This window comes from Octopus bimaculoides, chromosome 6, assembly GCF_046866305.1.
Source record: "Octopus bimaculoides isolate indiv1 chromosome 6, ASM4686630v1, whole genome shotgun sequence".
Lineage (NCBI taxonomy): Eukaryota > Metazoa > Mollusca > Cephalopoda > Octopoda > Octopodidae > Octopus > Octopus bimaculoides.
Genome location: NC_142933.1, coordinates 97973292 through 97998017, shown reverse-complemented (window position 1 = coordinate 97998017; position 24726 = coordinate 97973292). Strand labels below are relative to the sequence as shown.

The window sequence follows — 24726 nt, the reverse complement described above, 5'->3', positions numbered from 1 at the left end:
ACAACTAAGATCAAAGAAAGTATTCATTAAAATGAACATAGATAAGCCATGTGTCTACTCTATAGTAAGACACTTGCACGGTTGTATTTGGTTCGTTTACTGCAATAAATGTTAGCTGGACGCAAAATAGTGCTTGTTGTATTTATTTAACCATTGTATTTAGTTTATTTACTGCAATAAAAGTTAGCTGTATGCTTCCAAATGTTTATTATCCCTATTTATATAACTATCTTTAAAATTTCGACTGGGTTAACCTGGTTTAAAATGGGTTAATATATATATATATATATATATATATATATATTGACGGCAGTGAACTGGTAGAATTGTCAGCAAAATGCTCAGAGGCATTTTGCCTATCTTTACATTATCTTTTATCTTTTATTTGTTTGTCATCTGACTGCGGTCATGCTGGGGCACTTCCTATATATATATATATATATATATATATATGGTTGTTATATTTTTCTGTTAATATAATAGGTTAGATAGAATGATGTCTATAATACAATATTACATATTATGTTGTGCATGTATAGTAATATTACAATCATGAAAGTAGCATTAGCTTATCTCACTCTTTCTCGCAGAACCCTTAGGAACCTCTTGCAAAACCCTAGGGTTCCAGGGAACTCCAGTTGTGAAATGCTGCTCTAAATTATACTTTTGGTAATGACACATAAAAACAGAAAGAATTTAATTGCATCAACATGAGGCCCAAGGAAAAACCACTTGTCCAAGAAACTGCAAGGTGTTTATAAGGGTGGATCGGTAGATAGATAGGTACTGACATAGGTTTAAAGAAGAGATAAATATTGGTTTCAAATTTTGGCACAAGGCCAGCAATTTCGGGGGAGAGGTGGGGAATTGTTTTACATCAACCCCAGTGTTCAACTGGTGCTTATTTTATCAACCCAGAAAGGGAGGAAAGGCAAAGTCAACCTCAGCAGAATTTGAACTCAGAACGCCAAGCATTTTGCCCAGTGTGCTAACGATTCTGCCAGCTCACCGCCTTAAAGAAGAAATAAATATTGAAAAGAAAAGTCAGTGGATATATTACCTATAAATATTATGTGCATGAGAGAGAGAGAAAGAGAGAGAGAGAGAGAGAGAGAGAGAGTGTGTGTGTACACATTAGAAGCAGAAAGAAAGGACTCTAAAATAAAACTAACCTCTAATTCTTCAAACAAGACCACTTTTACACCGGTCGATTTGGCCAAAGACAAAGATTCACTGTCTGGAGCTTCCATCAACACTATTGTCTTTAAGGTTTCCATTTTACATTTTTGCTTTAGCAAATTTTTCAGTTTAGAATTTTTGTCACAAACAACCAAAGAAATTTCGGCTACAGAAAGAGAAACAGAAAGAAACAATTACATCAAATATTAGTTTTAAAATAAAAGACATGAAAACATTTTAGTATGTATTACAAAACCATTTTCTTCTTGGCCCCCTTTAAGATTAAGAAAAAATTAATTTACGATACATTTTATTAAAGATCTATAGGTGTAGACATGGCTGCATAGATGTGGCATTTAATATATTACCACATGGTTTCAAGTTCCATCTCAATGTGTGACACTTGACCTAAGTGTCTTCTTTTGCAGGCTCAGGCCAACATAATACCTTGTAAGTGTAACTGGTAGTCAGAGACCATATGGTTTAATATCCCCTTTTCTATGCTTGTATGAGTGAGACAATTCATTGAGATACATTTTCTACAGCCATATGTTCTTCCTGTTGCCAATCCTTATCAAGGAAGGTAATATTTCTTCATGGCCAACATATTTTTCACAGAAGACTGGCAAAAAAATTGCACTTGTATGATGATGATGTTCATTCACATGATGTGAAGACAAGGGTTCATGCATATAGACACACACACACACATGCATCTATGAATGTATATGTGTTTGTTTCTGCCTCCCTGTCTAGACATAGTTGTAAATAAGTGTCACCACCATACAAGCAATGTCATTCATTTCCAATCTTCATTGAAAATATGTCTGGTCATGGGGAAAATATTACCTTGCTTGGAAACAAGTGAATGTTGGTGACAGAAAAGGCATCCAGCTGTAGAAAAAAATCTACCTCAATGAATTCCATATAACCCATGCAAGAATGAAAAAGTAGACATTAAAATGATGATGATGATATCAAAGCATAATATTATTTAGATGTAACAAGCCGACAGACAAGTTGAATGAAGTTTTGCAAACAAACAACACAAGAGAAATGTTTACATCATCATTTAGCATCCATTTTCCAATCTGATAAGGGCTTTGACATGGTCTCTACAGCTGGATGCCCTTCTTAATGCCAACCACTTTACAGAATGTACTGGATACTTTTTACATGGAACTGACATTAGCAAGGTCAGTAAGTAACTAGCAAGACAAGACCTCTCAACTGAGAGGGAATACATATAAATGATGAAATTAAATTAACAATCATAAATTTTAAAAGTAAAAGGACAGATATCAAACCTTGATTAACAATATACGTTGCAGCATCTGGTCCTAATGTGTCATATAAAGGGATGAGGACCATTGAATACATATAGCAAGCTTGTTCAACAATAAAAAACTGGAAAGAAAAAAAAAGAAATTGTATATAGATATCTGAATCAAAGTTATTACTGTGTTAGATGCATAAAGTTTGCAGAGATGATCAAGACAACCCAGATAAATTGGGGGAGAAAAAGAATGGGTATCAGGGAGATTAAGAGAAAAGACTATATGGATACAAACATGATGCATATGGAACATGACAGTTGAGTGAAGAAGTGGGGATCCAAATGAAGGAAACCTGCAGATGAGGAAGATTGAAGAAGTCCTGGGAAGAAGTTGTAAAGGGTGATTTGGGGATATTGAACCTTACAAAGGAAATAAAGATCTGCAATGAGTGGAAAGATGCTGCGCTACAAGAAACCTGTCCAATCCATGCCAGTCTGGGAAAAAGACCGGAAATGATGAATGAATTATTGTTTGCTTTTATGGCCATTTTTCGTAGTGCACACACAACATACACTACAGGATTCTTTCAGTTTCTATCAACTAAATTCACTCACAAGGCTTTGGTTAGCTCAAGACTACAGTAAGAGACACTTGCTCAAGGTGCCATACAGTAGGACTGAACCCAAAAAGAAGCCACATGGCTGAAAAGCAAACTTCTCAACCACAAGTTCCAGGCCTGCATCAAATAATTTCTTTATTGCCCACAGGGGTTAAATATAGAGAGGAGAAACAAGGAAAGACAAAGGGATTAAGTTGGTTACATCGACTCCAGTGCATAACTGGTACTTATTTAATCGCTCCCACCGAAAGGATGAAAGGCAAAGTCAACCTCGTCAGAATTTGAACTCAGAACGTAATGGCAGACGAAATACCGCTAAGCATTTCGCCTGGTCTGCCAACTCAGCACCCTTCAAATAATGAATGAATGAATGGATAAAAACATTTACCAAATATTTTAATTACTTAAAATATAAAAACTTAAACAGCAGTACTATGGAAGGCAAACTAATGTTCAATACATTTCTCAATGGTGACGTTATATACAACTATTATTGTTTAGCTCCAAGTTAGCCCTAAATGAGCAGACCTAGGATTAGAGATATTTCAGCCACAACCATTTTGCTGCTTTTTAAAATATCAATGACCATATTGTCCAATGTGTCTTTTCTTTACTATAAGAAGTTAGCTTCCCAACCACATGGTCTCAGGTTCAGTACCACTGTGTAGCACCTTAGGCAAATGTCTTCTACTATAGCTGCGAGTTAACCAAAGCCCTGTGAGTGGATTTAATAGACAGAAACTGAAAGAAGCCTGTCATACATATGAGAGAGAGAGAGAGAGAGAGAGAGAGAGAGAGAGACTGTGTGTATGTTTGTGTCTCCTTGTTTAGACATGCAATTGTTATAAATGAATGCCATTCATTTCTAATATTCCAGAAAAATAAGTCCAACTATGAGAAAATATTATGTTGCTTGGAAATAGATAAGGCTTGATGGCAGGAAGGGCATCTAACCATCATAGAAAATCTGCCTCAATAAACTCCATCTGACCCATGCTAGCATGAGAAAGTGGACATTAAAACAATGATGAGTAAGGCTGATCTCAGAATGCTGAACCTTCTTGAAATCAGCCATTATTGCTTCTTCCCATGTCTTCATCTTCTATAGGCACCTTCCACTCAGATCATTTTTTGGCAACTATCATTTTCCGTACATACCCCATACCCACACTAGTGCAATTTTTTCTCTCATACACAACAGCTGAATTTCCTTATATTTTTGTCTCTTAGCTCATGTGTGCTGTCTTACATATCTGTGATTTGAAAGTCATTTAGCTTCTATTTCTAATAGCTATATGACCACATAGATGCTCTTTTAGTGTCTTATCATGGAAAGTAGTAAACACAGATGTTTTATGTATCAGTCAAGTTAGATATCTAGGAGATGATGTTTGACCAGCAATCAAGTTAGACACCTAGATAACAACAAAAACCGTTTTCACATATGCTAGAATTGTGGAAGAAGAAAAATCTGTCACTATCTGCAGTCTTAAAATGATGCTGTGCTAACTCTAACAGTTGGTAAGTGGTTAATACATAAGAAATTAAAAATAGCCACTGTAATAGTTCCATGAAAACCTTTCTGATTCACTGATGTTGGTGCCATGTAAAAAGCACTCGATCTATTCTGTAAGGTGTTTGGTGCTAAGAAGAGCATCCAGCCAAAAAACCCCTGCCAAAACAGACAGTGAAGCCTGGTGCAGTCTTCTGCTAGCCAGCCCCTGTCAAACTGTCTAACCCATGCCAACAAGGAAAATGGACATTAAATGATGATGATGATGATGTATCAGAACAGCTCAGCAAACAAACTTTTCGCTGAAATTATAAACGAGATCAACAGTTCTAGGTGCTCCGGCTGAAGAGACATGTCAAAGCACCGGTGTTCCAGAATCCCTTGTATTATAAACACACATTTGTGGTAAAGATGAAGCTGTTCTCCTGTGATGAGCACAACAGTAATTTGCATATTCATGTTCAAATCCACCGGGACGTATTAAGAATAAATATGCATGTTATTGTGAATTTTAAAATATATCTAGGGGCATCCTGTGGGACGATAGAGATAGAGAAAAATATATTTTCAGATTAATAAAATGTCAGTAAAGTTTTCATAACATATCTGAATAGTTTTGTCTGTCCATGCTGAATACAAAATCCAGTCTCATCATCATCATCGTTTAAATCTATTTTCCATGCTGGTATGGGTTGGACAGTTTGACTGAAGTCTGGAAAGCCAGCGGCTGCACCAGGCTCTGATTTGATCTGACAAGGTTTCTACAGCTGGATGCCCTTCCTAACACTAACCATTCTGAGAGTGTAGTGGGTGCTTTTCACATACCACTGGCACAGGAGCCAGTCAGGAGGCACTGGCATCAGCCACATTCAGATGGTGCTTTTTATGTGCCACCAGCACGGGAGCCAGTCAGGCGGGTCTGGCATCGACCATGTTCAGATGGTGCCTTTCACATACCACTGGCATGGGAGTCAGTCAGGAAACACTGGCATTGACATGCTTGGATGATGCATTTTATGTGCCACCGGAACAGGAGCCAGTCAGGGGGCACTGGCCAAAGCTATGATTTTGGTTTTACTTCATTTAACAGGTTTTCTCAAACATATCATATTGCCCGACGCATCAAAAAAAAAAATCTATCAAATAATTAAACAGAAAAGATCAAAGCAAAGTATATCATTCTCATTAAAACCGAACACCTCTGTGATGATGTTTAATATCTTACAAACCTATGTGATACTGATATAACAATAAAATGGAAAAATATTTAGAAAACAAATTTCAACTAATTTTACAAACCTCAGGATTATTTTGTGAATAGATCCCAATGTGTGTTTTATTTGAAGGTGTTTGTCCTAATTTTATTAATCCAGCTCCTACATTTGCTGATTTAACCAATACCTGTAATAAAAAGAAAAAAACAAAATTGTAATTCATATATATATATATATAAAATACCGTAGAGTTTGTGTGTGGCAGAAGAAAATAGTCTTTGTGTGTGGCAAATGTGCAGGTACAAAAAGCACTAAAAATGTGCAGACAACAGACTCCCTCAAATGCTCGTGGGGATCATTAGAAGTAGTAAATAGCTTCTGTTACCTAGGCGACCAAGTTAGCAGTGGTGGAGGAAGTTCTGAAAGTGTAGTTGCTAGAATAAGAACAGAATGGGCAAAGTTCAGAGAGCTTCTATCTTTGTTGGTAACTAAAAGTCTCTAACCTAAGGGCATATTGTATGATGCCTGTATATGTACAGCTATGCTACATGTCAGTGAAACATGGGCTTTGACTACAGAGGATTTGTGAAGGCTTGAAAGAAATGAAGCTAGCATGCTCTGCTGGATGGGTAATGTCAGTGTGCACACATAAAAGAGTATAAATGATTTAAGAGTAAAACTGGGTGTAAGAGGCATCAGATGTCGTGTGCAAGAGAGAAGACTGTGATGTATATGGATGAGGACAACTGCATAAAGAAATGCTGAGTTCTAACTATGGAGGGAACTTGTGGAAGGGGTAAACCCAGGAAGATGTGGGACAAAGGGGTGAGAAAGGATCTTCAGATGCTGAGCCTCACTGAAGAAAGTGACTGGGAGTTGTGATTTGCTGTACGTGAGAAGATGTACCAAGCAAAGTAAAATTGCTGTCGTCCATATATAAAGTTGATCCTTGTGTATCTTGGATGAAGCATTCAACCAAGGTCTCTGTTTGATACTTTATTTGAACCAAATGAAGGTTAGCGAAAGGAAGGGCATCTAGCCACAGAAACTCTGTCTTAACAAATTCCATCTGATCCCCAGTATATAAATATTAATTTAAATAAATATATCTATATATGATTAAAATAGCTATTATTTAACTTTTACTTAATGGGGACACTAATATTTTTAATAGAAAATAGATATTCTGCAAGTTTACATCCTGGACACAATACTCTCTCCTCTTACACAATCTCCAACTGTGGTTCTACATCATTTCTTGTTATAATTCCATTTACATTGAGCTTCATTATAAAAGTAGTTCCTCAGCTTATTATTTTGTCTTGAAACCTTTATCTGAATCACCAAACATTGTATAACCCATAACTATATCATAAGAGTTTCATGCTTGCCAAGGCACATAAATTCAACAGAAGGCAACACAATGGTGAATACCACTTTTTTTAATATTTTAACTGCTGAAACGACTGTAGAATCTTCAATGAAATTACAGAGAATCTGTAAAATCTTTGCTACTTTTTTATATTATTCTAAAATTAATTTTTTTATTAATCTCCATTAAAAGACATCTTATCTCACAGAACCCTACAACTTTTAGGGGAATTCACTTTGGAAATCACTGTATTATAGGAATATATTTTTGACACTCCTCCTGTCCCACTACTAAACTGGTAGAAGGATGAGAGGTAGAGTTAAATTGAACTCAGAACTTATAGGGTTGTAAGTAAAAACTACAAAACGTTTAGTCTGGTGCTTTAATGATTATGCCAAAATTTGTTTCCGTGATGTGTAGGAATTACCGCTTTTTAGAATTACTAGAAGCAGCAGTGACAAAACATAGAGGAGAGAGTTTCAATAAAGAATTTATTTAAAGAATGTGGCCCAACAGAGGAATTTTAGTACAGAAACTATGAGGAATGCCCAACCCAACTTGAATATCAATTACTTTGGCAATAACAGTAAATTACATATGTACCCACCCACTCACAATACACACACGCATATACACACTTTGAATAATTCTCAGAAGGAAAGCTACACCCAATTTTAGATTGAGAAGGGGGAGAAAATAACATACAAAAAAAGTTCACAACCACATTCTCTATCTTTAGATAAGTTACTTAAAATTCTTGACTCTGCAACCTTTATTCTATTTTCCCGAAGAATAATTAAAGGTTAAATAACATACTGTAATCAAAGATTATGTTGTGTGCGTGCGTGCTGGTTTATTTTATTATCTTTCTACTTGTTTCAGTCATTTGACTGTGGCCATGCTGGAGTACCACCTTAAAGGGTTTTAGTCAAAATCAATCAACCAAGGACTTATTATTTAAGCCTAGTACTATTCTATTAGTCTCTTTTGCTGAAGCACTAAGTTATGGGGACATAAGCACACCAAAACCAGTTGTCGAGTGGTGATGGGGAAAGGAGGGGGACAAACCCAGACACAAAGACACAAACACATAGATACATACACACACATATATATGACGGGCTTCTTTCAGTTTCTGTCTTGCCTCCCAAGCATGTAGTCACATGTAAAGACTAAACACTTTAGGATTATATGAAGTGTTTATCAATAGATCTGTTAAGTGTAACAACAAAAGTCAGAGAGGGTTATGTAGTTAGCTAGTTTAGAAGACATTTTAGTAGATCATGACAAAAATAATAGTTAAATAATAATTTGACTGAATATTTCATACTGTACTGAAAGATCACAATATATATTTATATGTGTAGCAGTGAGAAGCAAAAGCACACGTGTGAGTCCGTGGCTATAGTCTGATGGTGAGTGAATTGAGTAATTGCCAATTAATTAACTTTCTTTTGGCTGAAATCCAAGATGGCTATGTGCATAGCAGCACTTTTCATCTTTCATATGTGAAATTGTAATCAATGTGGTTTATGCACAGACTTTGTAAAGGATCAACAACTGAAGTATTTCCCCACCACAAACAGTAATCCTAGTTTTTGTGATGTTATACAGATGATATAGGGGAATCACCAACATTTGTAGCAACTGCTCAACTACCAAGTTTTAGTTTCTGTGCCATTCATGATTAGAGAGTGAGGTAAAAAAACAAACAAACTGCTTCTTTGATATATGTAATCATACCATCTTGCTTTTGTACTGTTAAATAAGATGAAATTGTCATCTGCCCACTGAAGTGTGTTTCAAGGCCTCTATTTAGGATAGCAGTATATGTATGATGTGGATGTTGAGGGTGCATTTAGTTATGTATAAGCTAATATGGTGTTACTAATGCTTCCATCGGCCTAGATTAACCATGCACCAACACAGGTTTATCTAGACCTGTACAAGATTTTTTTTGAGACAAAACCTAGCAGTTACCTGAACATGTACGTCTTCCCACTCTATGATACTGATGTTTAGCCAAGGAAAAGGTGCCAACCTGGGACAATACAGCTTGGCATTAACATCACAGGCATTGCCATCAGATTGCAAAGAATCAGGACAAACACCACAAGGTATTTCACTTGACCTGTTGACAGTTTTGTCAATCCATGTATCTGAAGTGGTACATTTTTTTTACCAACCCCAAAAGGCTGAAAGGCAACACTGACCTCTGCAGGATTTAAACTTCGAGTACAAAAACATCCAATAAAATACCACAAGGCAATCTATCAAACACTAAATAAACAAAAGCACCCATGCTGGTGCTGCGCATACAGCACTTATGCCAGTGCCACACACCTGTGACAGTGTCACGTATGATGTGGGGGCCCTTGGCGGTGGTGGTGCGTGTGATGGGGAGGGGCCTTTGTGGTGGTGCCGTGCATGATGGAGGAGAGGCCTCTGCGGTGGCGCCATACACAATGGGGGGGGGGTCGGCAGCGCCACGCGCGATGGGGGGGGTCCTTGGCGGCAGCGGCGCCATGCGCGATATAGGGGGAGGGGTCTTGTTGTTGTTGGCGGTAGCAGCAGCAGCACGCGATATGGGGGGGGGTCCGCCGCCGCGCAATGAGCAAATGGGGGGGTAGGTCCTTGGTGGTGGTGGCGGCGGCATCACGCGCGATATGGGTTAGGGTCCTTTGCGGCGGCGGCATCACGCGCGATATGGGTTAGGGTCCTTTGCGGCGGCGGCATCACGCGCGATATGGGTTAGGGTCCTTTGCGGCGGCGGCATCACGCGCGATATGGGTTAGGGTCCTTTGCGGCGGCGGCATCACGCGCGATATGGGTTAGGGTCCTTTGCGGCGGCGGCGGCATCACGCGCGATATGGGTTAGGGTCCTTTGCGGCGGCGGCGGCATCACGCGCGATATGGGTTAGGGTCCTTTGCGGCGGCGGCATCACGCGCGATATGGGTTAGGGTCCTTTGCGGCGGCGGCGGCATCACGCGCGATATGGGTTAGGGTCCTTTGCGGCGGCGGCGGCGGCATCACGCGCGATATGGGTTAGGGTCCTTTGCGGCGGCGGCGGCATCACGCGCGATATGGGTTAGGGTCCTTTGCGGCGGCGGCGGCGGCATCACGCGCGATATGGGTTAGGGTCCTTTGCGGCGGCGGCGGCGGCATCACGCGCGATATGGGTTAGGGTCCTTTGCGGCGGCGGCGGCATCACGCGCGATATGGGTTAGGGTCCTTTGCGGCGGCGGCGGCGGCGGCATCACGCGCGATATGGGTTAGGGTCCTTTGCGGCGGCGGCGGCATCACGCGCGATATGGGTTAGGGTCCTTTGCGGCGGCGGCGGCGGCGGCATCACGCGCGATATGGGTTAGGGTCCTTTGCTGCGGCGGCGGCGGCGGCATCACGCGCGATATGGGTTAGGGTCCTTTGCGGCGGCGGCGGCATCACGCGCGATATGGGTTAGGGTCCTTTGCGGCGGCGGCGGCGGCGGCATCACGCGCGATATGGGTTAGGGTCCTTTGCGGCGGCGGCATCACGCGCGATATGGGTTAGGGTCCTTTGCGGCGGCGGCATCACGCGCGATATGGGTTAGGGTCCTTTGCGGCGGCGGCATCACGCGCGATATGGGTTAGGGTCCTTTGCGGTGGCATCACGCGCGATATGGGTTAGGGTCCTTTGCGGTGGCATCACGCGCGATATGGGTTAGGGTCCTTTGCGGTGGCATCACGCGCGATACGGGTTAGGGTCCTTTGCGGTGGCGGCAGCATCACGCGCGATACGGGTTAGGGTCCTTTGCGGTGGCGGCGGCGGCATCACGCGCGATACGGGTTAGGGTCCTTTGCGGTGGCGGCGGCATCACGCGCGATACGGGTTAGGGTCCTTTGCGGTGGCGGCGGCATCACGCGCGATATGGGTTAGGGTCCTTTGCGGTGGCGGCGGCGGCATCACAATGAGGGGTGGAGGGGTGGCCTTGTTTAGAATAAAAAAAAAAAAAAAAAATTTAAACACTGGCAGGAGCAAAAAATCCAGTACACCAAATTTAATTTACATGCTTAAAACAATTCCCATTTATCTGTACTATTTTATGGCACTTCAATAATGCATGCAGCCCTGCAGTGACATAACATCATTACTGTCTTACTTTTGTTATCTCCATTTTTCACATCTTTATACATTTTGACATTTCTTAACTGGATAAGTTCATAGCTAGTTGATTGGTCGCTTTGTAGGTTGATAATCATTAACAACACATATAATCTCTTGATATAATTCTTATCAACTGATACAAATGGGTCTCTGAGGAGCCATTCTATTGAAATACTTTCTTTGTTATCATTTCTATTCAAAAATACAATAGGTAAACAGAAAGCACTTGTGCACAAAGCTAGTTATCTTGAGAATCATGCAGCAGCAGACACTGCAAACACTACCAAGGTCAACTTAGCCTTTTGTACTTTCGATGGTAATTAAATTACTCTTGAAATTACCTTTAAAATAGCCTCTGTGCCTTGAATTTTAAACAAATTTAAGGCACAGTACTAAAGTTACAAATTATTATTATGGCAGCAAACTGGCAGAACCATTAGCATGCCAGGTAAAATATTTAGTGGCATTTCGTCTGCCTTTATGTTCTGATTTCAAATTCTACCGAGGTCAACTCTGCCTTTCATCCTTTCAGGGTCGATTAAATAAGTACCAATTGTATACTAGGATCGGTGTAATTGACTAGCCTCCTCCCCCAAATTTTAGGCATTGTACCTACAGCAGAAAGGATTATTATTATTATTATTATGAAGGTAGGAAACAGGCAGAATTGTTAATGTGCCAGACAAAATGCTTGGCAGTAACACTTCTGGCTATTTATATCCGCATTCATGCTCCACCAAGGTCAACTTTTGTCATTTTGGGGGTTGATGAAATAAGCACCAGTGAAATGGGGTCAATATAATCAACTAACCCCACCACGTATAGACTTCAGGCCTTGTGCCTATAGTAGAAAGAGTTGTTATCATTATTGCTGCTGCAAGGATTCATTTGAAAAATATATTCAATGTACAAGGATGTGATGCCGAATGCATTTTTGCTGAAGGGCAAGAAGCCAAACAGACACAATACCGAAAAGACATATGAAAATTAAAATTTAATTTCATTAAATCATAAGTGCCAAATTGTTGAATTGGTCATTAAACTATGTAGGTCGAAACGTTTTTGTTTTTCTTTTTATTATTATGTTCAATTTCTTTATTGCCCACAAGGGGCTAAACATAGAGAGGACAAACAAAGGGGTTAAGTCGATTACATCGACCCAGTGCGTAACTGGTACTTAATTTATCGACCCCGAAAGGATGAAAGGCAAAGTCGACCTCGGCGGAATTTGAACTCAGAATGTAGCGGCAGACGAAATACTGCTAAGCATTTCGCCCGGCGTGCTAACGATTCTGCCAGCTCGCCGCCTTTTATTATTATGTTCGTCCGGCTTTTTGTCCGTTTGACTTTATGTTCATTCAGCATTGTGTCCATTCGGTTTCTTGTCCTTCAGCGAAAGTGCATTGAGCATCCTGTCTGCACATGTATTTAAGAATATTATTACATTGGAATTTTGAAAGAGGAAAGTTGTTCATTCAAATATTCCAAGAACATGAATTGACAGTTAAAAAAAAGATTTCATTCATAATAGACTTGCAACAATGATGACTATTATCAGAATAATTATACAACCAGACTTGAAATATTCAGAATGCCTACATATATGATATAAACTTCATTCTTAACCACTGGGAAGGTAACAAAAATACCAGCAAAGTTTTGTTACTAAGAGTTGATCAAGCAAGCTAGCAGTAGAAATAGCAGTGGCAGTGGTTGTAGTCATCATCATTGTTGTAGGTAGTGGTAAAAGTAATAACAGCGGTAGTGACAGTAGCAGCAGCAGAGGAGGAAGTGGGAGTAGTAGTAGTAGTAGAGCAATGTTTCGGGAAAAAAAAAACAATTGCAATCCATGATGGCCAAGCCATTTTGTTCTGACACTCAAAGAGGTATATGTGAATTAGAATTGCACAGTATGAAATGAAAGAGCTGAGTATAGAAATTAAGTTAATGTTTGTGAAGAAATAAAGTATGTATCAGGCACTAAAGATATATGAATGTAAGAAATCGAGATCATATTAGGGTTAGAAATGAAATGAAATTAAAATAGCATCAAGAGTGATTGGGCATGTAGACCAAAGTGGAGTTATAGTTCTAAAAAGAAAATGAGTTTAGCCATCAGATAGAGAATCTGGCTTCCAGATGTAATCCTCACCATAAAGGTAGGTGAGAGAAGGTTTGTGAGCAAATCTGCATTTGATTGCCTTATGCGGCTCTCAATTCCCGAGAGAAAGAGAACTAGAACTCTTATGGCAATAGGAGAAGCAAATGGAAAGAGTTCCAACTGGATCTGGTCAAGGAGGAATGGAAATGAATTTCAAAAGGTGTAATTTACTCTGCAGTCAATTGGTGTCTTAGACTGAACTGATTACAACACACAAGGCACCTTGACTCTGCGATACCTTTACCATCCAGGTGGGTTGCAACACAGACGATAACACAGAAGTGATAGCAGAAGAGTATCCAGAATGTGGATACTCCTGGATGTGCCCAGACACCTTACAGTATAAAAGTTAAGGCCCAAAACTCTTGCATGACCAAGGGTGTCTTCTCTGAAGACTTTCTGCTGCTCAGCTCTCCATCGAGTTTCTTATTCTATGGAGAGCTCTGGCCAAACAGACTATCACAAAAGACAGCTTTTAAATTTGAAAAATATTTTAAAATCTTTATTCTGTGTGCAAATCATTTGGTAATAGTGATTGAAATAGGCAGTGAGCTGGTGGAATCAGTAGCATGCCAGGCAAAATACTTAGTGGTATTTTGTCCATCTTCAAGTTCTGAGTTGAAATTCCATCCAGAGAGACTTTGCCTTTCATCTTTCCAGGGTCAATAAAATAAGGCGGCGAGATGGCAGAATTGTTAGCACGCCGGGCGAAATGCTTAGCGGTATTTCGTCTGCCACTACGTTCTGAGTTCAAATTCGGCCAAGGTTGACTTTGCCTTTCATCCTTTTGGGGTCGATTAATTAAGTACCAGTTACGCACTGGGTCGATGTAATCGACTTAATCCGTTCGTCTGTCCTTGTTTGTTCCCTCTATGTTTAGCCCCTTGTGGGCAATAAAGAAATAGGTATTTTATCTGTCTTTACTTTCTGAGTTCAAATTCCACTTAGCCTTTCATTCTTTCAGGGTTGATAAATTAAGTACCAGTTGTGTACTGGGGTTGATCTAATCAACTGGCCCCCTCCCCAAAAATTTTGGACCTTGTACCTATAGTAGAAAAGGATAAAATAAGTACCAGTTGAGTACTGGGGTCAATATAATCAACTTGCCCTATGTCCCTTGAAATTGCTGGCCTAGTACCAAAATTTGAAACCATTATAATTATTACCTCTGCCTTAGCGAAGGTGGAGGTATTGTTTTCAGTTGTGTTTGTTTGTCCATGGACAAGATGTCTCATGAACCGCTGGATGGATTCAAATGAAACTTTCAGGGATGTTTGGCCTCATGACTGGCACGAACTGATTTGATTTGGGGATCAATCCGGTACCAGACAAGGATTCTGGATTATTTGTTATATATTTACTTTACATGATTACGATCTTACATTAACTTTCAAGTTTTTCTCAATTATCTCCCTTAAGGCTGTAACTATTTTCAATGGTGAATTTGTTAACTTTGGCTTGTATTAGATAAGGATAAACTATTTATTGTTACTAAATTTTCTACAGTCACCTTCCCATTCCATGACTACCATTGCAATTGATCAGGTGCTGGACAAGGATTCTGGATTATTTTTCCTGTTTTTTACTTAATTTTTGAGAGTAGTCAGGTTCGTTTTTAGCATTCTCGTTCGTGAGAGCAGTTGATTTTATTTCAGATATTCTCATTTTAAAAATCATCTCTGGCTAATCGTTGAGAGGATGTTGTGGTTGCCTTGGCAGAGGTTTGCACTCTCTGAGTGCTCTTGTTATTATTATTCCACCGAGATATGAACTTTACCTTTCATCCTTCCAGCACTGGGGGTCAATGTAACAGCCCTATCCTCACTCCGAAAATTGCCAAAATTTGAAACTAATATTAGCGATGAAAATGTTGATTTGATATTCCAACAAGTCTTTTAATGAAGTATTTAATTTAGTCGAATCATAGCAGGGAAGGCACTGGAAAAACAGTAGTAAATGTGTGTGTGAGTCTTCGTGTTTATGTCTGTCCCCCACCCACCACTTGACAACCGGTGTTGGTGTGTTTATATCCCCTTAAATTAGCAGTGCAGCAAAAGAGACAGATAGAATAAGTACTCGGATTTTAAAAAAAAGTACTGGGGTTAACAAAAAATTCTTCAAGGTAGTGTCCCATTATGACTACAGTCTAATGCAGCATTTCTCGACCGGGGGTTCCCTGGAACCCTAGGGTTCCACGAGAAAGACTGAGATAAGCTAATGCTAATTTCACGGTCGTAATATTACTATACATGCACAACATATTATTGGTTATTGTAGTATAGACATCATCCTACCTAACCTATTATATTATCAAAAAATATAACAACCATTGGGGATATATTTAGTGATGTCTGTATAGAGAGAAAGAGTAGATTGTTTGCCAACATAACATGGCAGTCCTGGTTTAGGACGAATGTTGCTGTAATTTAGCCGCAGGAGACATCATCTCCAGCTGGCTATACGACACGATCTGCGTCTTTATATTTTCAAGCAACGGCATTTAGCAGCCCCACTCAGCTCAAAACAATATCTGGGTATCACGATTTCCAGGTTATTTCCCTTCATCGGCACAGAATAATTGTTTGGCTAGAGGTGGCGCTGCCAAATTTCTGTTCGAAATATATAGTTTTCAAAGTGACAACTAGTCACTGATCTATAAAATAGAAAATCACTATTTGTAAATCTCTCAACAAGAGATATTCAGCAATAGTACTCTAGAGTAAAGATTATTTGCCAACATAACATGGCAGCCCTGGTCTCGGACGAATGTTGCTGTAATTTAGCTGCAGGAGACATCATCTCCAGCTGGCTATACAACACGTTCTATGTCCTTATATTCTCAAACCAGGACTGCCATGTTATGTTGGCAAACAATCTTTACTCTAGAGTACTGTTGCTGAATATCTCTCGTTGAGAGATTTACAAATAGTAATTATATATATATATCTGTGTGTGTGTGTGTGTGTGTGTGTGTGTGTGTGCGTGCGTGCGTGCGTGCGTGTGATATCTGCTATAATGAAAAAATATAAGATATGGTATATAATTTTTTTGTACACAGGTTCCTTGAGATATGTAATTTATTTTAAGGGTTACGCAAGAGTAAAAAGGTTGAGAAACAACCAGTCTAATGACTGAAACAAGTAAAAGATAAAAGATAGTAAATAATACTGTGAGCTGTGTCTTACTCTGAGTAATATTTTTTTTTTTTAAGCAAGATTTAAATTTAAGCATTCTAACTACTAGACTTGTATGACAAGTAACCAGTCAATTTCACATTCCAAACTGTGTCAGTCTTTCAATTCGTAGACTGTCTGGTATTATTTTACAGCCTTGGAGCCATAAAAGAATCAGTCAACCTTCTGTTAAGTATGAATTTCAATGTTCTTACATTTGTGTCAACTTACCCACCCAAATTAAATAAAAGAAACAGCTGGAAGGAGCTAAATCAACAGACAGAACAATGATCACATAGACGCCCCGTGCCCCTTATAATACGCCTACCCAAACACAACTGAATAAATAGGTGTACATAATAATCAGTCATCATCATCATCATCATCATCATCCTCACCGTCGTTTAAAATCCACAATTCCATGCCTGCTTGGGTCAGACAGAATATGTTAAGGCAGATTATCTCCATCCAAGTCCCCTGCCTGTCACAAATTCTCACTTATTTCCAAGCAAGGTAATATTTCCCCACAGCCAGATATATTTTACATGCAAGACTGGAAACAAACATTTATACTTATTTATCATAATCGTAAGATGTCAAATCAAGAGGGTACACACATGCACACACACATACGCACACATGACAGGCTTCTTCTGTCAGTTTCCATCTACCGAATCCACTCACAAGCCTTTGGTTGGCCCACGGCTATAGTAGAAGATACTTCTTCAAAGTGATGCAAGTGACTTAGAGTACAGTAGTAACAGAAATTAAATTTTAACTTAAGAGCAAGTAAACCTTGTGTTTAGAGTGGAAAATACAAAAAGATTGATACAATTGAACTCTATAATGAGTTTAGAGTGTTGGACTGATGTTCACATAATTATCAGTTCAAACCTTTTATGCTGTACTCTTACACAAATTATTGATAGGTTATTATGTCAGCCACAGATCTGTTAATGAACAAGAGGTACCACTTTCACCCTAAACTGGTAAGAAAAGGGATCTTTCTCTGAAAACAAAACAATTACTCAACCAATATACATCATCATCGTTTAACGTCCGCTTTCCATGCTGGCATGGGTTGGACAGTTTGACTGAGGACTGGTGAGCCGGAAGGCTGCACCAGGCTCCAATCTGATCTGGCAAAGTTTCTACAGCTGGGTGCTCTTCTTAACGCCAACCACTCCGAGAGTGTAGTGGGTGCTTTTACGTGCCACCAGCATGAGAGGGCCAGTCAGACAGTTCTGGCAACGACCATGCTCAAAAGGTCTTTTTACATGCTATCTGCACGGGAGTCAGTCCGGCGGCACTGGCAACGACACGCTTGAATATTGTTTTTCACATGCTACAGGCACATGTGCCGGTAGGACGACACTGGCAACAATCATGCTCGAATGGTGCTTTCCACGCGTCACCGGCTAAATTATTGAAAAGTATTTGAACTAACATGGAGGTGCATGAGCTTGTGATTAGAGCGTTTGACTCATGGTCGTGAGATTGTGGTTTTGATTCCTGGACCAGGAGATGAATTGTGTTCTTGAGCAAAATACTTCATCCCACATGGTTCCAGTCTATTCAGCTGGTAAAAATGCGTAATCCTGTGATGGACTAGTGTGCTGTCCAAGGAGGGATATCTATGCCAGGGAAACTGGGAAACCAGTTCTATGCACCTTATAGAGTAATGTGGACAAACCATCCAGACTAACAAAATGGTTAAGTTGAAGATAAGCATTTTTCTTTTTCATCTTCTCTCTTATTTATTATTCAGATGCTAATATTAACCCTTTAGTGTTTAGACCAGCCATAACCAGCCAAAAATTATTCCTCTTTATTTGTTTGAACCGGCCAAATCCGGCTTATCTGATTTCTCTATAAAATCATCAAAAAAATTAAACAAATCACATAACTGAATTCTCGTAGCTTTGAGAATTCGAGATAAAGCCTTTCCCACCTTTATTCAAGTAAAAAATATCGTGAAATTTTTTAAACTTCTTGGGTTTTTCAATGTCTGAAGAGAAATCTTAGTTTTTAGCGATACCGTGTCAGCAAGTAGCGATTCTGACTTCAAAGGTTTCACTTTTGATGTACAAAATATAAATGAAACAAGTGATTTGTCTTGAGACAAATCATATTGATATTTATGAATCTTCATTGGACAAGGAAAATTTTTGATAATGAAAGTGATAAACATTAAAGTGATGAAAATGATATTGGAAACATTACAGCAACAGGGTTGAAGATTACATCAACCAGAATTGCCGATTTCACAGAAAAGACTAGTCCACAATACAGTCTACCTCCCAATGCTCAACCACTGGACTCTTTATTTTTACCAAAAAGTTTTTTGAAACTGTCATGGAAGAAATAAATGCTCAACGCATAATTTCTATTCATGGAAGACATGATTCACTATGGCAGCCAACTTATATTGTGAAAATGCGAGCTTTTTTTACTATAAACATTATGTTTGGTATCAAGCAGCTTCCTTAACTGTGGAACTACTGGAATCCTGATATAAGGTAATGGTGATCCATATATCTCCAGCATTATGTTGAACTATAGTCAATTCATATATTGTTTATGTAAAAGCCACAAGGTACCTCCGCCACCAAAGGACTAGAATCATTTGAAATTTTGGGTTGATATCATATCTCAGTTATGAGGGCTTTTCTTCCAGAAAGCACAGAACAGGGAGAAAAGCAAAATTAACTGAGGTGGATATCAACAGAGAAAATATTGACTTCCATAAAGTGGAAAAAAATAAATGGAAGGAAAAAATTTTGCAGACTGTGTTTGCTGCAAAAAGAGAAAAACTGCAAAAAGGATATCAGGTTGAGACCTCATACATGTGTTCGTTTTGGACAGTTTCACGATTGAAATATGGCAAAACTATATTTTGTTGTTTGATAGTAATACTATCATATATTCCTTCATTTTATTACAAACAACATGTGAAAGTGAGAAATACACATTAATTTTCAGTATGTTACACACCTGTATTCACCTTTGCCTCACCTGTTAATGAGTTTTTTTTTTATTAGATGCATTCGGTTATGTAAATGTATTCAATAAATTGTATAAGACCACACAGCCAATGATATATTGGCTAGTAAAAAAAATGTTGTACTTTATTTTCAATGAAAATGTTTGAATGAAATATAGAGAAAGAATAAAATCTTGTACCCATTATACTTGTATTTCAATTAATTCAAATTAATGTACCACATCTTGAAAAATGGCAAAATTGTTGGCAGTTGACAACCAGGATAATTTCAATAACAAATCAAACAGGTAAGATGCATTAAGAATTTCAGTTTTAGTATTTATCCATAATGTTATTCTTTTACACCTGTCAATTAAATCTACCTGCCCATTAAAGTCAAATTTAATCAGCAAGATCAGCTAAAATCACATAACTACAATCAACTGGTATAGAATCACCCACTGACAAAATTTAAAATCTGTATGTAAAAAATTAACAAAGTTACAAGCAAATATTGTGGACACCCCTCTTGAACCTGAATAATTCAAAATAACGTGAACAAATAAGCATTACATTTGACAGATTAATCTGAACTCTAAAGGGTTAAATAATCCATGATATTATAATTACTGCTTCAATTCAAAAGTATTCATATATTTCATATATAAGAGTTCAAATTTAGACAAACTGGTTACGTTAATACTAAAATCTGCAATATACAGTTGGCAACATTTAATGTATATACTGGTTAATGAGTTTTTAATTAACCCTTTCATTACCAGCCTGCCGGAAACTGCCTCTGGCTCTATAGTACAAACGTCTTGTTTTCAAAAGTTCTGAATTAAAATCTTCCACCAAACCTTAGTCACAATTTATGCTCCGAACACTAGCTTAATGATAACTTAGTTATTTTACTAAATTCCTTGTTATATTTAAAATTAATTGACAGAAACACAGAGCATCTCAACAGAAATATGCTAAGAAAAGGGTTAATTAACACAAGAGGGTTAAGCAACAAAATAGAAATTATATTTTTAGTAACAGTTTTTGATACATACATCATTGTAAGTTAACCATGTGTAAGGGGCAGTCTGATTTGGTCGCCACCCTAAGAGTTTTCCAGACACTGTAATTAGAAATAAAAGAATTATTTAGATGGTATACTGCTTAAAAGAAAATTGAAAATATTACAATATAAAGAAGTTTTCATAGCTTGCAACATAGCAATTAGCCAGATCTACTGGACTTATTTCATAACTGAGGTGAATTTACTTTTCAACACTTTACCAGATGCTGATATTTTAACCCTTATGATATCAACCCACCTGAAACTGCCTCTGGTTCTCTGATACAAACTTCTTGTTTTAGAGCGATTTAAATTAAAACCTTCCATCAAAATTTCATGTTAATTTATCTTCTAAACACCAGCTTAATAATTGCAAAGCTATTTTGTTTTCATTATTTTCCATTATTCTACTAGTCTCTTTTGCCAAACTGCTAAGTTACAGGGATATAAACAAACCAACACTGGTTGTCAAGTAGTAGGAGGGGGCCAAACACAAAGGCACATACACAGCAGGCTTCTTTCAGTTTCCATCTACCAAATCCAATCACAGGCTTTGGGACTATAAAAGAAGACACTTGCCCAAGGTGCCATGCAGTGGGACTGAACCCAAAACCAGGTGGTTGGGAAGCAAGCTTCTTAACCACACAGCCACACCTGCATCCATTTTGAAATATTCAGTGAATTTAAATAAATTTAAATAAATTACATCTACTTACCAGACAGTGATGCTCCTTTTAACAATGCTTCATAAAGAGTTGTTACATCATTGGAATTATTTATATTTGAACTCTCTGGCATTACAGATTTCCTGATTTTTTCTCTGCCCTGAAATTAAAGAATTAAATTCAGTCAAGAATCCAACAGGATATAACAACAAAAAGAAAAGAGTAAAAATTTCTAAGATTTCCAGTTTAAAGGCTAATCCTAATTCTTCATGTGAAACATTCCTGAAACACTTTAATTGATTATCATTTTAATCCTCTATCTTACTTGTTTTAGTCATTGGGCTGCGACCATGCTGGGACACCGCCTTGATGGGTTTTAGTCAAACAAATTACCCCTAGTGCTTACATCTTAACCCTTTAACATTTAAACCGATCATACCTGGCCCAGATATTCTACTTGTTTTAGGTTCAAACTGGCCAGATCAGGTCTCTCACACCCTACCCTACAATGTCATTCTAAAAATAAACAGTCACATCTTTGAAATCTCAAATTTACAAGATAATGCATGATTAATTCCAAGCAGTGTGGATAAATAAGTTTTACATTTCACAGAATAATCTAAATTCTAAAGGGTTAAAGACAGGTATTTATTCACTTATTCCATCAATTCTTTTGCTGAACTGCTATGTTTGGGGGGGAATAAGTAAAACAACACTAGTTACCCAGCAGCAGTGATCAGGGAGGGTGACAAATACAGACACATGCAGATATACACAATGAGCTTCCACACAGTTTTCATCCACTAATTTTACTCACAAGGGCTATAGAAGAAGACACTTGTCCAAGGTGCCATGCAGTGGGACTGAACCTAAAATCACTTAACCACACAGCCAATGTCTGCTTTTCCAAACTTGCATTGGTCAGGGTTTGTTGAGGCAGATTTTCTACTGCCAGATGCCCTTCTTTTCACCAGCTTTCCCCATGGCCAGGCATGTTTATATAGAAGATTGGAAACGAACACAGCTTGCATGACAGTAACATTTGTATGTCAGTGGCACTTGTTTATAACTGTGAGATTTCAAGACAAGGAGACACAAACACACACACATTCATGTACTCACTCACACACACCACATTTATACATAAATTACACATACATACATAAATCACCCGCACATACCACATACATACATAAATCACACATATATACCACATACATACATAAAACACATACACACACCACATACATAAAACACACACACACACACCACATACATAAAACACCCACTCACACACCACATAAAACACCCACTCACACACCACATACATAAAACATCCACTCACACACCACATACATATATAAATCACACACACAAACACACATAAATCACACACACAAACACACATAAATCACACACACAAACACACATAAATCACACACACAAACACACATAAATCACACACACAAACACACATATCATTGGCTTCTCTCATTTTCCAACTTCACCAACAGCCCAGAGCTATAGTAGAAGAGGCTTGTTCAAGGTGCCATGCAGCAGGACTGAACTTAAAACCATATGGTTGGAAAGCAAACTTCATAACCATTCAGCCATACCTGCACCTATCCAAATGAGAAAGTAATATTCCATTTTTCCATGACAGCCCAATTCAATAACACTGGCAATTTGTTTGCATATAAATAGATTTTACCTATTTATTTATTGAAATTATCACTCCCATTTCCCCAAACTATTGATTATTATTAACAGCCATCACTTACGTCATCCACCTCAATTACTATCCATGACGCTCTACCACCTTTTCACTCCAATCACTGTCATTGTACGGTTACTATCTTCAATTACAAGCCACTCTTATTCCACTTCTATTGTCATTCTCTTTTCTGTCTACCCTCTTAGTCACTTGCCCTGAACAGTCAAACATACTATAGAATAGAGCCTTTAGTCTTTTGTAATACAAGGTAAACTCACTAGTGCTGGTGCCACAATAAAATGCACTCAATACATACAGTAAAGGTGGTTGCTGATAGGAAGTGCATTCAACGGTAGAAACCAGGCCAAAATGAAACATGACTAAGGCATGGGTCCTCCAACACAGCTACAATGTCAGTAAACTCCAAATCAGAACTAACTCAAACTATGACAGTCTATCTTACCCAATACCAATATGGAAAGCATCCATAGAACAATGGTGGTGGCAGTGATGATGGTGATAGCAATAATGGTGATGTTGATGATAATGATCAAGATGATGATGACGATGATGATGATGATGATGATGATGATGATGACAATGGGTATTTTTGCTTAGAAAAAATGTTCAGAAGAAAGTAAACTTTGGACATACCAAAGATATCAATTTATTAAAAACATAAATTTATTTTTTTTATTTTAATTAATATTATGCATTAATTTAATTACACATCTAATATTTTAAGCAGAGAGATGTCACAAATGCTTCTTTATGTAACATGAAATGTGTGTGTGTGTGTGTGTGTGGTTAAGAAGTTCACTTCTCAACTATATGGTTTCGGGTTCAATCCCACAGAAAGGCACCCAGAGTATGTCTTCTACTATAGTTTCATACAGACCAAAGCCATTTAAAGGATTTGCTATGAGAAAACTGAAAGAAACCTGTCCATGAGAACTGTGAAGAGTGAGTGTCACCATCATACAAGCAGTGTCGTTCTCTTTTCATCTCTCATGGAGAAATATTACCTTGCTCTGAAACAATTGAGGGCTGGTAACACAAAGGGCACTTGGTTATAGAACATCTACCTCAATGACATTCTGTCTCGCCCATGCAAGCATGGAAAGGTGGACAGCAAAACGATGATGATGATGATGATGATGATGATATTCGTGTATTTTATCATAAGTGCAATGGTCTGTGTAACAATAGATTTACATATAAGCCAGTAAACGTTGGGTGTTTTCCAATAAAGGACAAAGCAAACAGGCTTGGCATTCTCCAGATCCAATCAATTAGGATAGTGTGAAGTATTGTGGAATATTCCAAAGATTCTCAATTTGAGCTTCCTGGAACAAACATATACACACAATTACCCATGTGTATATGGCACACACACACACACACACACACACACACACACACACTGACACAAAGTAATCGAGCACATTCATGAACTAAAGTGACACATAAATCTGTTACATGTGTGAAAGTATATCCACACACACGTGTTTATTCAGTTATTTCTACATCCATTTTACTGCGCTAACATGAGTTAGATGAATATACAGGGTGCGGTAGAAGTAATGCCCTTTTGTATTTGAGTTTTCTAGTTTCTAATTGAATTTCTTCTTTATTTCCTAAAACTC

At 38.3% G+C, this 24726-nt stretch overlaps 1 protein-coding gene across 2 annotated transcripts in view; it reads right to left on the bottom strand.

The window, feature by feature from the left end:
• The window catches only part of LOC106881287 (long-chain-fatty-acid--CoA ligase 5), a 97855-nt gene that overhangs the window by 21713 nt on the left and 51416 nt on the right, over positions 1–24726 (bottom strand). For both annotated transcript variants that reach the window (XM_052968637.2, XM_052968636.2), the window contains 5 exons: positions 21418–21526; positions 20694–20761; positions 5888–5989; positions 2487–2586; positions 1173–1345 (listed from right to left, as the gene is read on the bottom strand). In XM_052968637.2, the coding sequence (XP_052824597.1) occupies positions 1173–1345; positions 2487–2586; positions 5888–5989; positions 20694–20761; positions 21418–21526 (552 nt within the window). The remainder of the gene's footprint in view (positions 1–1172; positions 1346–2486; positions 2587–5887; positions 5990–20693; positions 20762–21417; positions 21527–24726) is intronic.